General features: G+C 43.6%; 1 protein-coding gene across 5 annotated transcripts in view; it reads right to left on the minus strand.

Annotated features, from left to right (window-relative positions):
• The window catches only part of SHC4 (SHC adaptor protein 4), a 64,906-nt gene that overhangs the window by 29,745 nt on the left and 17,391 nt on the right, over nucleotides 1–17,770 (minus strand). For all 5 annotated transcript variants that reach the window (XM_075133116.1, XM_048867518.2, XM_048867517.2 and 2 more), the window contains one exon: nucleotides 8,082–8,152. In XM_075133116.1, the coding sequence (XP_074989217.1) occupies nucleotides 8,082–8,152 (71 nt within the window). The remainder of the gene's footprint in view (nucleotides 1–8,081; nucleotides 8,153–17,770) is intronic.

Below are 17,770 nucleotides of genomic sequence, written 5' to 3' on the forward strand. Positions count from 1 at the left end.
ACAGACACATTTTGCACACAGCCCTTATTTTTATAATGGGAAGAACTAAAAACCTGTTGTAACCAATGCTGAACCTTGTGGGTGTTTGCATTCTGGATCCAAATAACTTGATTTGAGCGCAACTATAATCTCCATGGGGAAAAGCATTTTGCTCTGGAGAACAACATGCACTAAACCCTTATAGGATAAGCACCAAAAAGAAGCAAGGGGCAAAACCCCCTCTATTACTACTTTTTTGGTTTAAGTGTGCAATCTAAATATAATTTTAGAGCACAAATATACATAACATTTTGAGATGCATAAGAGATCATCTGAATGTGTAAGACAATTTTTCATTTTTCAAACAGGCCAAGAGATTTATGGTTTGGAGTATACATCAATACCACGATAAATCATCCTATTTCTAACCTTCCAAGAAACTGATGACATCTACCCCATATCCTGTCCTTTCAGGCATAAGGCACATGACTTGCTCCGTTAATTTCAGTGGAACTAAATAAGCCATCCAAGACACCCTGCGGTCCCTTAGAACATGCCATATGGAATGTTAGCCTTGTTGTGTGCAGTGAATTTAGTCAGTTTCGGAAAGCAAGCTCAAGCCTCTGGGGTATACACTGACCTTGATGCAGAGTAGAACATGCACTGATAGAAACAGAAGTTAAGCATGAATATACAGTCTCACAGCATGCACATGTTCCCTTTGTAAAGGAGTAGCAAGGGCTTGTCTATATGCAAATTGCCCTAGTTTAGCTAAAGGTGTGATATAAAAGTGATTTTGCTAACCTGATGAAAAAGGGAGCAAGGACACTTTAATCGATATTTAGCTTACGTCAATTAGGGACAGGTTTAAGCGACCTTGAAATAAGTCACTCAGACTGAAATAAGCATATCTGTAACTAAACAGGATTAAAAACCTACATAAATTAAGCTAGCGCAACTTCTGTGGATAGACAAGGCCTAAGTGCAGCAAATTCAGGGAAGAATAAAAGCAGAGGAGCTCCAGATTCTTTTTTCCAGTCTAGGTCTCCTTCCTGCACAGACTTACGGTGAGCTATGCCTCGAAGGGCAGGTCTACAGAGCAGCTGGGAGGTGCAATTCCCAGCTCAGGTAGACATACAAGCGCTAGCTCTACTGGTGCGAACACCTAAATGTAGCAATGTGGCCGCCGCAGCACGGACTTGGGCGAGCAGCCCAAGTATGTACCCGGGGGTGTTGGGTGGGATTGTACATGGGTGGTTACCCCGAGCCACTGCCTGTGGCTGAGGCCACATTCCGATGTTCAGCATGCTAGCTTGAGCAGAGCCATCTTGTGTACATCTTGCCAAGCTGGGAACCACACTTCCCAGCTGCAACACAGACACACCCTAAGAGAATCCTGTACCGAACTCTCAGTCCGGGGGCAAGAAGGGAGAAGGTGGCTTTAAGACACCTCTGCACTGTCTTGATCCTGGCCTGCTATCGGAGCTGGAGAAGCTCCTGCTATAATTTAATGAAGTCTTGGGGACATGTCTGAGTTACTGCAGCCTTCCAGAGCTGCCATTGGGACTGTAATACTAGGTGCTGTGGCCACAGCCTGGACACATCTCTCCTACCCTCAGCCCCACCCCCTACGCCAGGGTTGTGTCCTTGGGAGGCAGCTTTACAACTGTATCCACAGTTGCTGTGCTTGGGGAATCTTCCCCCAGCCATGTATAGCAGGATCAGGGCCCCATATACCATTCTGGCTCTTTTCGGGGGCACAAAGGGGCCTGAGCAGGGGTGAGGATTTCACCTTCATATTCTTCTTCCCCAGTCAGTTCCCACCTGCACACAGAGACTGATCCTGACAACCACATGCTAGCTGTAAGGATGCCCAGACTTTTCTTTGCTGAAAGCCGCTGAAGAAGTGCTGGGAAAAGAACTGAAATTCTGCCATTCTTCTCAAGCCCTGAAGAGTCCCGGTGACACACACAACATATCAAGGCCACGTTATAGAAACTAAGAAATCATCTCTGAAAGAAGATCATATGGGAATGTGCCTGTGTGTATTTTAGTAGAGAAGTATAAATGTTATGGTGAAACCTTGCATGTAAACATATGTAACAAAAGCACAGTGGGAAAGTCTATATAAGAAACAGTAGATTTGGTACCTTATAGATTTTATTTAAGACGTTACTCGTAAATGATTCCAAAGACTATTTACAATGTGTTTTGTGTATTAAATATTTGATTGCAAAGAATCTGTATGGTTCCCTCTCTCAAACTGTCTGGGATCTATTAACGCCTACCCACAGGGCTTTACATAAAATAGCCCTGAGGTTTAACTCTGTGTAAGACTTTCTGAAAAGAGAGCACTCTAGCCTATGTTTCAGCAAAGAGTTAAGCTGCTGTACAGGAAGAAGGGGAGCGTAATAGGTTATACATAACATTGCCTGAAACCGGTGGGTACACAGCCAGCTTTGCCTCCACCGCTGCTGTGCACGCTACTGCGGATACCCGGCTAGTTACATTTGTACTAGCTTGGTGAGCGTTAGTGTGAGTACGTGGAGATGAGCAGGGACACTCACCCCCAGCTTGTAGTGTAGATGAAGCTTAACACACATTTTGGGGCTGCAATTTTGAAAAATGCTCCGTTGTGTAAAGGAATGCTATCAAGGTAAAAAAATCAAATCTATTTTCCCATTTGCAGATACCTCAGATAATTAAAACTGAAAACATTTAAAATAGCCGGTATTTTTGTACGTTATTTATACTAGTTTCTCAGCTAGGAGGAGGAGAATAGACTAATCAGTTTTCTGTTTGCGTCTAGTTAGTTGCTAATCTATTGACCTTCAAACTCTGCTGCACTAGGCCAGCATTAGGGTTGCAGACATGCTTTAGGTTTGCACTTCTCTTTCACACACACTGCAAGGGGCTGTTTTATTTTCTTTTTTAAATGTTCTCACTGGAATTTTTTAAAGTAATGGAAACATTTCTATTGTTAAGTTTTAACATTGCTCATGTTTACAAACCCTAAAATTTGGGCCAGATTGGACTTGGTGAATTTCCTTTAAACAATTAATTGCTCATTATTTTCCAAACAATCCATCAACAGCTCTATTTTGTAAGTGTAATGACATACTCCATGGCATGCAGTTGTGAGATAACCTCACTTTTTGGCTTCTAGAGCTACTGAAGACAATTTATTGGTCTGAATGCTAAATGCTGACTTCCATGAGCCAATGGAATGGCACATACGTTTTCGATCTGTGAATAATTAGCGCGAGGGAATTGTATTAATAGCACAATAGCTTTTCTTTAATATACAAAGCCAGGAACTGGGCTGGCTGTGTGCATAAGTTGATTATAAGTGCAAACAGCTTCTAATTTCAAGTATACACAAATCAAGGCTGCATTAAAATATGGTACACAGGAGCTTTAATGATAGACTTTTAACACCAAGACAAAAAGCAAACTTGTTTTTTGGAACGTATGGACAATATACGAAGCAGAGAAGCTAGCTCAGGTCACAGCAGAGATGAGATGCTACACCTTAAACAGCCTGGGTGTCAGCGAGAGCAGATGGACTGGATCAGGAAGATTAACAGCCTTTGGAGAAACTTTGCTGTGTTCTGGATGGAATGATGGACAACACCATGAGGGTGTTGCCATTCTTTTGAAGAAGAGAGTGGAGGTCCATCAGCATCAGACTTATGAGAGCCAGAATGACAGGGAAATGTAATAATATCACCCTAATTAGGTGCTATGCTCCGAAAAATGACAGTGATGAAGAAGTAAAGGACAAATTCTACCTTACACTACAGGCAGCATTAGAGAGAGTATCATGCCATGACCTAACTATTATCACGGGAGACCTGAATGCCAAAGTTGGTGAGGACAACACAAACAACGACAGAGCAATGGGAAAACGTGGGTGTGCCACCATGAATGAAAACAGAGAGAGGCTTGTTGATTTCTGTAATATGAATAACCTAGTCATCGGTGGAACCCTGTTTCAACACCGTGAAATCCACAAGCTGACATGGTGTTCTTCAAATGGCAGAGATAAGAACCAGATTGACCACATGATGACCAATGGCAAATGGTGACACTCACTGACAGATGTGAAAGTGAAAAGAGGTGCAGATATTGGCAGCAACCATCACCTTGTGACAGCCTCCGTCAAGCTAAAACTGAGAAGTGTGGGACAAAGAAGTTATGACATTGACAAGCTAAAGTCCTCTGAAATACAAAAAGCTTTCATTCTGCAGTTAAAGAACAGGTTTCAGGCACTTGCAGACCTTGATGAAGAGGAGGGGAATGCAGATGAGGAGATCAACAAGAAGTGGGACAAAGTAACAGCAATTTATAAACAGAGCAGTGAAGCCTGTCTAGGCTACAGGCAGAAGAGAGGGAAGGAGTGGATTACACCCAGCACATGGAACTTCATAGAAACCAGACGAGCCCTGAAGAAAAAAAGGTTTAGACACAATATCCCAGAAGCAAAAGGACAAATACCACAAGCAGTATAGCAAGGCACACTGGGAGGTCAAACACCTTGTGAGAGTGGACAAACGACATTATATTGATAATCTGGCAACACAAGCAAAGGATGCAGCTGCTCGTGGTGAACATGGAACCGTCTACAAAATGATGCGGGTTATCAGTTGTAAACGGCAGACACCAACAAACAATCTCATCAAGGAAAAGCAAGGCCACCCACTAACAAAAGAAAAAGAACAAGAAATATGCTGGACAGAGCATTTCAAAGAACTGCTGAACAGGGAGCCACCTAAAGAGGAAGCAAACATCCAGGAGGCAGAAGAAGATCTTGATATCAACACAGACATCCCAACTAAGGAAGAGATCATTCAAGCCATCAAATCCTTAAAAAAACGGGAAAGGTCCTGGCGAGGATAACTTGAATGCAGAATTTGTTCAAGGTAAATCCTGAGTTAGCATCTATCCTGGCCCCTCTATTTACATCAGTCTGGGAAAGGGGAAAAAGTGCTAGATGAGTGGACCAATGGGTTATAGTGAAGATACCAAAGAAAGGAACTCTCAGTGAGTGTAATAACTGGCATGGTATCACACTTTTATCTGTGCCAAGCAAAAGTATTGTGTAAGATCACAGTCCAACATATATCAGAAGCAGTTGATAGCGTTCTCAGAAAAGAGCAAGCCGGTTTTCAGAAGGGCGTGGATGCACAGACCAGATCTTCCACTCTATGAAACATAATAGAACAGTGCTTAGAACGGCAACAGCAGCTCTTCATAAACTTCATAGACTTTGAGAAGGCTTTTGATAGCATTCACAGGACCAGCCTATGGCACATTCTGCAGCCATATGGAATCCCTTATTTCAACTTTACGTGCAGTGTTGATTACAGTGAGCTCAGCTTTGAAGTCAAAACAGGAGTACATCGGGGTGTGTCATGTCTGCAATCCTCTTCAACGTTGCCATCGACTGGGTAATGTGGCATACAACAGAAGACATGCTAAGAGGCATTAAATGGACATCCTTCTCATCCCTGGAAGACCTGGACTTCACAGATGATCTCACTCTCCTATCACATACCCAACACCATATAAAAAAAAAAACAACTCGACTTAACGCATTCAGCCAGCAAATTGGACTGAAAATCAACCGCAATAAGACAGATATCATGGCCTTTAATATTGCCTCACCATCACCATTACAGAGAGAGGATTATGTTCTCACCAATGTAGAAACATTCACATACTTGGGCAGCACCGTCAGCTAAGACGGTGGAACAAGCCAGGACATCCAGAACAAAATCAATAAAACCAGGAACACCTTCAGGAGCTTAAATACAGTCTGGAAATCATCAAAATACAACACCAAAACCAAACTCAAGATTTATCAGAGCTGTGTATTTTCAACAGTACTTTATAGTGCAGAATGCAGGGGAATGAGAAAGTATGACATATCCAAACTGTCTTCATTACATACAACCTGCCTCAGAAAAATCCTCTGTATCTTTTGGCCCAGAACAATCTCAAACCTAGATCTATTGACACAGTGCAGCCAAGAGGATATGAGCACCATACTTGCCTGGAGGCATTGGAGATGGATTGGCCACGTGTTTTGGATGGAAACTGAGTCCATCACCAGAGTAGCAATAAGATGGACACCTGAAGGCAAGCGAAAATGAGGCTGCCCGAAAAGAACATGGCAAAGAGTTGCAGAAGCTGAGCTGAAAACCTAGGGCACAGCTGGGGAACCACTGAAAGACTTGCCAGAAACAGACAGGAGCGGAGGAGCTTCGTCGCTGCCCAAAAGGCCAGAGGCGTAATGGGAACATGATGATGATGATTTTAACAATTTATTTTTCAAAGGCAGAGGCTCACCTCCAACATTCCACTTCATACAAAAGCCCCATTTAAAAATGATGCAGCATCTTATCAAGAGACTCAATATCAGCGTTAGCAACTTCACTTATAAGATAGATTGGCCAAATTCAAACAGTTTTGTAATTTTTCAAGTCCCCTTTCCTTAATCTTGTTTATAATAATCCCCTGGAAGCTTAAAACTTTTCCTTCATGTTCCTGTCCCTTCTCAGCCCTGCGCAAACACAAACACACTGAGGAGCAGAAATGCCCCTTGGGAATTCCTCAATATACAGGTGGTGTGGTTGGGTGCCAGAAGCCTCACTCACATTCCCTGACTCCCCAACATAAACTGGGCTGGGGAATGGCTTGGGATGGGAGGGAGCATATCTGGGGCACAGCCAGACTACTCTGGCTAGTGTGGCTGCAGGGCAGCTCACTGGCAGCTGGCCTTTCCAGCAGCCCAGAATCTTAGCCCTGGTCTACACTTCGGGGGGAGGGGGTGGGGGGGAGGGAACAATCTAAGTTACGCAACTTCAGCTACGTGAATAATGTAGCTGAAGTCGACATACTTAGATCTACTCACCGTGGAGGGTCGACTGCTGCTGTTCCCCCGTCGACTCCGCCTGCACCTCTCGCTCAGGTGGAGTACAGGAGTCGACGGGAGAGCGCTCAGCAGTCGATTTATCGTGTCTAAACTAGACACGATAAATCGACCCCCCACTGGATCGATCGCTGCCCGTCGATCCTGTGGGTAATGTAGATAACCCCTAGAGGGGCAAAGGTTGGGTGGGCATAGAGCTACCTGTCCGCACACACCTAGGCTGTGCCTCCTGCATGGGGCAGCACAGAATCTAACCCCAGCTGTTAAAGGGCTTTACATGAGCCATGCTACTTCCCGATAAGGAGTTTCTTTTGAAAGGGAAAAGTAGCATTTATTTTGAACCTCAACCTCAAACATGTGCACTCACACACTTATATACACTCACACACAAATATAGAGTAACATGGACTTCACAGATAGGTAAATGAAATATAAAGGAAAGGAAATTCTGGCCCTTCCCAGTCCTGTCACAGTATCTTATTAAAAACACTAATGCCTTACTCCAGAAGACTGAATATCAACACCCATTCACTTGATCTGTAGAGGAAGTTACAAACTTACAAAGATAATATAACACAAAGTATTTCACATTTAAGCAGCCCTAAGGGAACTCTACTGAACCCTGAGGAGTGATAACATGGTGTTTTTTTATTATTGGCCAAACCCAGAGGTTTAGTATCTAGGAACAAACTTTTGCTGATCTGAAGCCTGGAAATTAAGGCCTGCTGTGCACTAGAAAATGGACAGTGTTTCATACCCATTGTCCAGCCTAACTCTTCTCAGACTCCATGTTCAGCCCTGCTTGGCTGCTCGTGTAAACTGGGCCAAGCAATGCTACACACCTAATAAAGAATTCAAGACTGGGACCTTGCTAGACAGAGGGACCAATCGCACATTCCATCTTGGATATTGAACACATTTTGGTCTCATCTGCATCCAAAACCAAGCGTGAAAGAGGAGGGACCTCAGGATGGGGACCCTGTGTGGTGGTGGTGATGAACACAGATTATTTTCTAGTGCAGACACACCCTATTGCGATGGTCAGATATTTTAGATCACCATGTGAGAAAACACAGGAGTCTGAAGAGAAAACCCACATCTAAGGCTTTGTGTAGCAATTAACATTCAGGCTTTGTATTAAGCTGGATGTCAGTCGCCCACCACTTACCTGGTGACTTGTGTCCTGGTGCCAAAGTCCAGAGACCTCATTGACTGCAACACTTCTATACAGCCCATGTACTAGAGTAGAAATGGAGAGCAAAAAAAAAAAAAAAAAAAAAATCAAAAAAAAATCACAGCTATTTAAAAGAACACCTTGAAAAACAGAAAGAGGGTCACAACTGGGTGCAGACATAATTTTGGCCCTTTAAGGACATTAAATAGATGTAGAAACATTTGTACAACTGTTTTCAAATCTACTCATCAATATATATTTTATTTGATTGAATAATGTAACTGATGAAACAAGGATTGTAAACAACATAACATTAAAAGGAGGCAGGGCAATTGCCACACACAAAAATCTAACCACCTCCCTCTCCTCGACCCTACTTATCATTGGTTATCTTATTTCAGTTTGTGACAGTCCACTAGGTTTACCACTGGACCATGAGGGATGTGTGAAAGGCAGTGGTGACATTTATACATTAGCAGAAGGGCCATATGCCTTAGGACTGTCCTGCAGAGTGGCCAGGCAGGGAACTGCATGTCACTCCAAATAGGACAGCATGGAGGGAAGTATTGGTGAGTACAAGAGGAAGGGCCTTTGGATCCACACCTGTGCAGATTCAGTGGCTGGCAACCCCCATATAGGGTGTTGGGAGAGCAGTGGCTGCTATTCCAGTCCCCAGCAGCAGGTGTGGAGGGACTGTATCATAGAGCACCAGCCTGCCCCTAGATCAGTGGATTAATTCTGTCCCCTCCAATCTACAGTACACACTTGATTTCCTGCAACAAAGCTGATTCATATGGGCTTTGTACAGGGGTAGGGGTGAAACAAAGAACTGTCAATCAGAACCTATGTGGAATCTCAGGATGTATTAGCCTAGGGATTCTTTGATGGTTACATACGAACCTATGGACATTTCTAGCTCAGTACAGTATGTAAGTCAAAGCCACTGACTGATATTACTTCACTCCAAAACATGTACAGTAGAACCTCAGAGTTACAAACTGACCGGTCAACCACACACCTCATTTGGAACCAGAAGTACGCAATCAGGCAGCAACAGGGACAAAAAAAAGCAAATACAGTACAGTTGCATGTTCTTCCGGTGAGTTAGCCACATGACTGTCTCTTCCTGAATTAAAGCCTCTGTTTGGTGAATGAAAAGAACTAAAGTAAGGAGATTATGGAATATTCTTACAGAAGCTACAGCTGACACTAGCTTGAGGATTTCTGAAATTACCGTTACAGAAATATTTTTAGCGTACCCAAGTTTTGTTCTGTTTTTTAATTGTACAAAGTGGTATTTCTGCTGTTGGAAACTGTGACATCGTCCTGTAGGGCTGTGATTTAAAAATGAAAGGAAGTAAAAATCTGAGTTATACATTGCAGCATTTATGGAGAATGGTGTGTTCTTTCGTAAGAGCTAACTAATGAGAAGGGGAGTAGCTAAGCATGTTGCACAGAAAAGCATTGTAAAAGTCTGTTTTCAGGCACAGTTTTTAAACTCCATTTTCTCTTAGGAACAGAAATTCAGTGAGCTGGCCGGCGACACTCTGCTTCCTTGGATGAAACGAAAGATTCAGAGGAGGGAGTGAGTCATATGCTGGGATCATATGATGATGAGTAAATTCACCCTTGCATCCTGAACAGATGCGTGGGAAGCTACTCTAAGCAAAGATGAAAAAAATCAATACTAGGTTTTCGCAATAAATTACCCTGACTGGAGCTGAGCTGATTCACAAAAGATGACTCCTTACTTAAAACCTGGGTAGAGGAAATGCATTAATATGGCAGCTTCCTCAGTTCCCTGATTTGTTTACTGTCCATGAGTGACCTGAAGATACATGATCAATAAAGTCTGAATCTCCAAATCTCAGGGGGAAAAGAGCAGGGAAAAGTGTAGAAAGAAGATAGTGGCCAGGGTCCAGGAGAAGCCGGTCAAAGAGAATGGGAGAAGCTGATCAACGGGAATGGGAGGGAAATGGAAGGCTGTGCCCCAGTATTCAGGAACTTGTGCTGAAGAAGAGACCTGTGGAGCAATCAAAAAGGGACTTAAAGGAGACTGGAACCCCTGCTAAAATAAAGCAAAAGAGACTGCCCTAGGAAGTAAAAAGTGTGATGCCTTTGACTTCGGGTCTGTCTACACTGGAGCTGGAGGTGTCACTTCTAGTGCAGGTAGACATACCCACACTAGCGCTGATTGAGTAGTGCAGTACCAGTAGAAGTGTAGCTGCCATGGCATGAGTAGCGGGATGGGCTAGCCACCCAAGTACCTAGGTAGGGCGGGGGGTCTTACCCAAGTGTTGCCCTAACTACCCTCTTGTACCCCCTCCCACAAAACCCCCTCACCTGAGTTTACTGGTGCTTGCAAACTGGGCTAGCTGGCGTGGATGGGGAAGTGGGCAAGAGCCTGGGTTCTGCTTTCACTCAGGCTGGTAACCACTTTGCAGTGAGGATGCAGGCTCACTCATCTGAATGCCAGTAGTCACCCACTGCCTTCCCACAATTCCCTTCATGCACCCAGAAGGATGGGCAAATCTCCCACATTTCACTGGGAAAGAATAATTGAGCCACTCAGATTACTGTACCACAGGGAACCATGGAATATGTCCTGAGAAGGCCTAATGATACTCTCATGGGAGTGCAGCAGTAGGAAGGACGGAGTAACAAGTAACTTTGGTAGGGCTTTGCATTGTAGCTGCTCAGACTCATGCTAGGTTAAACCCAGGTGCAAATCACCTGAGTTACCTCAGCAGTGAAGAATGGCTGTCTGACTCAGTTTGGAAGTGGAGGTGGAAGCAGTGGCTCCATGAAATAGCCACCTTGGGTATGGAAGGAGTTTGGTTGGAGTCGGAGACTGCCAAAGGTTTGCACAGGCCAGCATTCTCCTGGCTTCCCCCTTTTTATTTTAAAATAGGGCATAGGCATGGGATTAGCCAGTCTAGCATCTGGTGTAAGTGTTTCAGGAATCAGAAGGAGTGGGATCAAGCCCTTGTGAGTATGACATCCTCACCCTAGTGGTGTAATAAAATACCTTGTAGTATAAGTTATAATATTCTATATACTCTTTCCCATGTTATAATACACTTCTGCATATAAAACTTTCAGTACCAACACTCCTGGGTTAAGAAAATAGTTAAAATCCCAGCAGGGTTGGCTAGAAGAAAGGATGTCTACTTGAACAACAGCCTGGGGCAGAGGCACCTTTAGAAATTACAATGGAATGTGCTACTTCTACACCAATTCAAAGTTAAATCTTGGAAATGTGCTTTCCTCCAGTTCCTCAGTGACTGGCTGAGATCAGCAGCCAGATGAAGAAGGGCTGGCAGATGTTAAACCCTAGCAAGGTAGAATGGTTATGCTTGAAGAAGAGTTTGCCATCTTGGTGAGGCCACAAATTGACAAAGTCAGAGTTCCACAAATTGTCAAGACAATGTGCAATTTAGGAGTTCTGGGCTCCTTGTTGACCCAGGTCTTGAATAAAGCAGGATTCCCAGAGACACATCCCATCCTTGCTGATGATCACTTATTAATGATAATGCTGGCCATACAATTTATTTAGGCTTGAAAGCAACAGCACCTAGAAAACTGCAGCTACTGCACGATGCGGCAGCAGACCCACATAGCTTCATAGGTTACCAAGAGCGTGTTGCCCTGGAGCTCTGGTCTCTACATTGTACCTGAATAGAAAACAATGTTACATTTGATGTTTGGTCCTTCTTTCCATGCTATAAATGGTCATGGCTTAGGATACTTAAAAGGCCACTTCACTGTCCAGGACCTCAATATTGTCAACAGCTCCAGTCCTCAAAAATAATAAAACCATCTGCTGCCAGGGTGAGGACGTTTGCTGAGGAGACAGGCCTTTCTCAGGGGCCCATGGGGACTGTGGTCTCTCCCATAGGAGCTCAGAGCTATTATACACCTTACCATGGTCCAGCTGAAAAGCAAGAAACTTTTTCAACCCGATCTTCCCAAACACAGAGCAGAGCACTTTAAATTATTCGTAATATATATATTTCTAGCAAGCTACCCATGCTGTTTTTCCCCCTGCAGGATGAATGGAAAGAAAATCCCAACTACAAGATGGTTTAAGTCTAAATTTGGAAGGTGTTTTCATGCCACAATAATTGACTGAGTAAAAAAATGTAAATGAAATAGGCCAGAGTAATTAGCTTACTCAAGGTTGTTGTAATAAAAGATACAAGTATAAGGGCCAGTTACTTGTATGCAAACTTTTGACCTAAACAGCTGATGTAGCATCTGAATATGCCAATAGCAGCTTGATTCTTGATTTCCAAAGCTGTAGAAGGAGGTACTTGTCACTAAGACTCAAAGGCCAAAGGAAAGCAGTAGAGAGAATCAAACCTGAATCAAGGGTACTGCACAGAGCAAGAACAGCAGAGAATGCAGATAATGTACTGTCCTGACTACAGAAATACTCTGCCTAAGGAAAAGCACCATAACTAAATTTGAGCCCTAGGCTAAGAACATGACTTCTGCAATTAGGGCTCGATCTAAAGCCCACAGAGGTCAATAGTAAAGTTCCCATTGACTTCAGTGAGGCAGGGTCAGGCATACACATGGTAGTCCCTCTTTCAGGTTTGAGGGACAGGATTTGATAGTATGTGCTAGAGAGGATTGTTCCTTGCTAAAGGAGAGGCCAACAACTCTTCCAACAGGTATGGGTGTGAGAATAACCCCCGACTCCCTGTATTGGGTGGGGGAGGGTAATCCTGGATAGCGGGGTCTAGACATCCTTATGCCGAAGCTGATTTGGGAACAATTCTTGTGTAACCGAGCTGGGGAAGTTAAAGGTGGAATCTTTTCCCTTCTAGTTACAACAGTATGATGCAGAGTCAATGAAAAGCAGGATGAAAAGTTGCGTGGGAGGAGGTGCCAGGATGCAGCAACATAGGTTATGTGACTTTGATGACCCCTTCAACTACAGCTCCAAGGCTCCTGCCTTGCCTTTCCTTAACACAGCTAATGCTTCCGGTACTAGTTTGAACGACTGCACTGATTCACCTAAATAAGTGAGACAGCGAGCAAAATGCCGTGCTTCAAATTAAACCATTCAGCTGAAGCTTTACAGTTTTACTTATTAGTTAACAGAGGTGACCCACTCTTCGGTCAGTGTCAGCCCCTGCAGATCCAAAGGCTGACTAGCCAGGAATTGGCACTCTGTGCTTTTAATGAAAACAGTCCTGTATTATGCTGCTACCAAATAGCTTTGTATCCAATGTATATGAGTTTAAGTACTGACCTTAAGTTCAATTCACTATAAACATAATGTAGCTGCGTGGGGAAAGAAAGCATCATAAACATTTGTACTGAATGCAAAAAAGCATGCCAACAATGCTACTCTGATTCAAATACTTCCGTACCCAGCATTGCTCTAACAAGGAGCTTTTGAACTAGAAAAAGTTTCTGAGTTTCCCACCCCTGCCTCTTCCTCCCCTTTCTGGGTAATGGTGTCCTGTGTTTGGGACTGCCTCACTCACAGGGCTATGTCACCTGGGGGTGCTCCGATCGCAGTGTCGCCATCCCCAGTGTGCTTGAACAAACTCTGATCTCTGCAGCTCATGTGTAGTGGGGTTAAGCTTCTTCATACAACTGTTGGGTTTGTTTGTTTTTTATACTTGTGGCACCTTAGAGACTAACCAATTTATTTGAGCATGAGCTTTCGTGAGCTACAGCTCACTTCATCGGATGAAGTGAAGTGAGCTGTAGTTCACAAAAGCTTATGCTCAAATAAATTGGTTAGTCTCTAAGGTGCCACAAGTACTCCTTTTCTTTTTGCGAATACAGACTAACACGGCTGTTACTCTGAAACCTTTGGTTTTTATGATGCGCCTCCGAACTTTTAGTGGAGCCAAAGGCTAAGGAAACTGTCACAAAGCCATAGCCATAAATAACAAGCTCTGGTAGTCACTGTACCAAGCCTGATTACTCCAGTGACAGCCCTGCCCTCCTGTTGGTTTACGTATTGGTCTAACTGTTAGAAAGGGTCAGGTACCGTTAACAAAACTCTAACCATAGCAACACACAGTTCAAAATTCTATTTTCGTCAATTCAGAAAGGTGGTGGTTTGAGGTTTGGTTTTGTTCTTTCTTCTTCTTCTTTCAGTTTTCTGGTTTATGTCGTCATTATCAGCCACCACATCAGGCTGCTAATAACCAGCTGAACCTTTCAGTTCTGCCCCAGGTTTTTCGTTCCTCCAGAAGTTCTTTAACTGCCTGTTCCCCAACCTGCAGGGTGCTGAGCTTCTCCTGCAAAACTCTGAACACCTTCCAACCCCAAACAAAATCCAACAGAGCAAACAAAACACTGCACTACATCCACAATTCTCCCCCTAGGGAGAGGATGAGCGAGAGAAAGAATGAACCACGTGTGACAGATGTTAGGTTGCTTCATGCACTACTGGCAGGTGTTCTGATACTCCGGGGCTGAGGGCAGAATAAGAAGCCATATAGACTAGACTAGAACCCAAACGGAAGCAGATGGTTCTCAGCACTAGAGCGAGTCAAAATCCTTTAACGCAAAAACATTTTGGGATGAAAAATTACTTTCACCAAATGGAAACTTACCCAAGAAAAGCATTATTTTTGGTTGCATTCCCCCCCCCATTTTTTGACAAAAATCATTTTAAAAAAAATCGCTGAGAAATTTCAATGGAAACAAAATATTCACTTGCAGATTTTTTTTGTGGAAAATCAAATGCATTTTCCAACTGGCTGCACTGGGCCCCTTTGCAGGCTCTAGCCCTAACCGGATTCTTTCAAAGCTCAGCCCTGCTTTGAGCTACCAGCTTCAGATGAGATAAAAGGCCTAAGCAGCACGATTTTCTGTTAGAAACCACTTGCTACAGTGAAGAGCCTGAGTACCAGTGTAAACACGGTCAATACGGAGTTAAAGTTGGTAACAGTTGATGGCTATTTGATGGACTTCTGTCCATTGGAGAGGATACTATCCGTCTCTTCTTGGCTGTTGCAGCAGAGACCACGGACAGAGTTTGTGTTACCCTCCTGCCGCACGTTGCTAGCAGTGGTACCTCCAAGTCAGGGTGAAACACATGACCAGAGCACTGAGGAAGTTTGCGCTACCGCTGCCCAGGCTGAACCTGCTCTGTGGATAGAGGAATTTAATCCCTAGGGCTATCAAATAGCAGGACTGCCCAGCACCCGCCACATTTTACAAGCCATCACAGAGAAATGGCTGTTTAGTTGCCATAGGTCACTCCCTTCTTTAGAGGGGCTGATGGGAACATGGCAGAAGCAGGTCCATCACCTTCTACTCGCGCAGGGAGAAGAATACTGAAACGAAGGACTAATCACAATTGATAAGCCACTGGGCCAGGCCGCTATTGACAGGCTATACAGGAGCAGGACTCATGGGAATTCCTAAATCAGCGGTTACAACCACTGCTGCCTGCTCCTTTCACCCAACGTTCCTGTAAGCTGTTGACCCACAGGGGTGGTTCAGCTAAACACCTGTGTTCTTATTCATTTGGCCATGGATATTACAATAAAATACTTGCACCCAGTGCTATGCCTGTCACAGCAAAAGAGCTAAAAATACATCCTGGTTCATGACTCATAGATGAGGCTGAGAAGCAGTGAGTCACGGAAGTTAATCTACTTCCCAGGAGAGTCTTGGATTTTTCATTTATTTTGGGGGTCGGCTTGGCAAAATGCCAAACATATGTGTGTCCATCCTATATCTGAGTGACTCAATCCATGCTTTTGGGACTACATCTCCAGCTCCAAAAAGCCGCAAAAACTGGAGCTTTAGCTGCATGAGACTCTGCAGGCATAATAAAAACATTGCTGCTACTAAAACTGCATGTGACCTGTTATTTTCCTGCTTCTGGCCAGATCCTGGCATTTACATTACTAGAGTGTTATGGGTTTATCAGTTTTGAGCAAGTCACATGACCGCAGCTCAGTTCCTGGCTCTGCCACAGATTCACTGTGTGATCTTTGGCAAATCATTTAAATCGCAAATCCCCCTCTGCCAAGTGGGGATGGCCACACTTTCCTTTCTCACACCCTTTGCCTACCTTGGCCCCAAACCTGCAAAGACTTAAGACTGTGCATAATATTATACACCTGAGTAGTCCCCCACTGAAGCCAGTGGAACTACTCCGATATGGAAAGTCGTGCGGGTGTTTAAACCTTTGCAGGATTGGGGCTGTAGTGTGAGAGCTCTTTGGGGCAGGGCAACTGTCTATCCAGTAACAGCAACTACTGTAACAGAAATCATAATGACTGAAGAAACAAAATGAGAGAATGAGTTTTAAGACAATATAGAACCAAAATAGCCTCAATTTACAATGTTTTGCAGCGTTGAATATTTTTTATTTTGTTTTGGGGGGCCAGCAGCTGGTAGTGCTCCCCCATACTCAATGGGAGCTCATCCCCAGGTTGGGATGGTTTTGTAGGGAGCCAATTTGATTATTTTTAAAATAATACAAGAAAAATGTTGTACGGAACACCTATAAAGTTAGCTAAGATTTGACTCAAAATACACCAAACCCTGCCCCCAGACACCCCTAATGTAACCTGGATAATACAACTTGGATCCTCTCATTAGTTTTCTCATGCAGATTTCAGTAAGAAATCACCTGTGAGTAAAGGCAGGATTGCACAGGGTAACGTGAGAACAGTCATACTGGGTCAGCCCAGTATCCTGGCTTCTGATAGTGGCTGGTTCACAGGGAATGAACAGAACAGAATAATTACCAAGTGATTCATCCCCTGTTGTCCAGTCCCAGCTTCTCAGAATCAGAAGTTTAAGGACACCCAGAGCAAGGGGTTATATCCCTGACCATCTTGGCTAATAGATGGACCTATCCACCATGAAATGGAGTACGGTAGAGAAGCTCCTGTGCATGATCTCTCAGGAAAAACTTCAAAGTGGACATGGTATTCCTCACTTCCTGCCTTAAGGCCAGTCTTGCAAACCCCCTTACTCAAGAGACCCCCAACTTATTTTATAGAGGTAACCCAACAGCTATCAGATGAATAGCACTTATATTGGTAAAGAGAAAGAGTGCTGTGAAAAAATGTAAGCTACATGATATTAGTACATTATATAATATTAAATTCTAAAATATCCAACAATTTCCCCTTCAATATTTTTAATAGGGGACTCCAGTAAATAAGACTTGTTGCAGACATGTGCTTAACAAAATCATTCAAGATTTTGCAGACTGTTCATACTATTGATTTAAAGACTGAGCTGTTGTAGTACTGTTAAAGTACTGTTTTATGGCCTGATTCAATGACCATGGAAGTCAGCAAAATGATCCCTAGCAACCTCTGTGGATTGGGCCTTCAGAGTTGTATGGTGTTAAGGAAAGACACTATTTTCATCGGTCTGTATCTTGTGAATAGAACATATAGCCAGCCTGTCTTTGTGACTGTTGTGCATAGTTATAATCACTTCTTGGCAAGCCTTGTCCACAGTAATTATCAAATTGAGAACAGCAAGTATAGTACAGTAACTCACTGTGTAGTCCCCAGTCTGATTATAATGAATACGGACAGTCCCACACGTTCTATTGGCAAACAACATATAGACAGTTCATGCTGTCTAGCTACTCAGTCTTTCTATAGGAAGACACCAATTAGGCAGTCCATGAAAAAAAGGATATGTAAATACATTTCCTTCTATACGCTCTAAAA

Source organism: Caretta caretta, chromosome 10 (assembly GCF_965140235.1).
Source record: "Caretta caretta isolate rCarCar2 chromosome 10, rCarCar1.hap1, whole genome shotgun sequence".
Taxonomy (NCBI): domain Eukaryota; kingdom Metazoa; phylum Chordata; order Testudines; family Cheloniidae; genus Caretta; species Caretta caretta.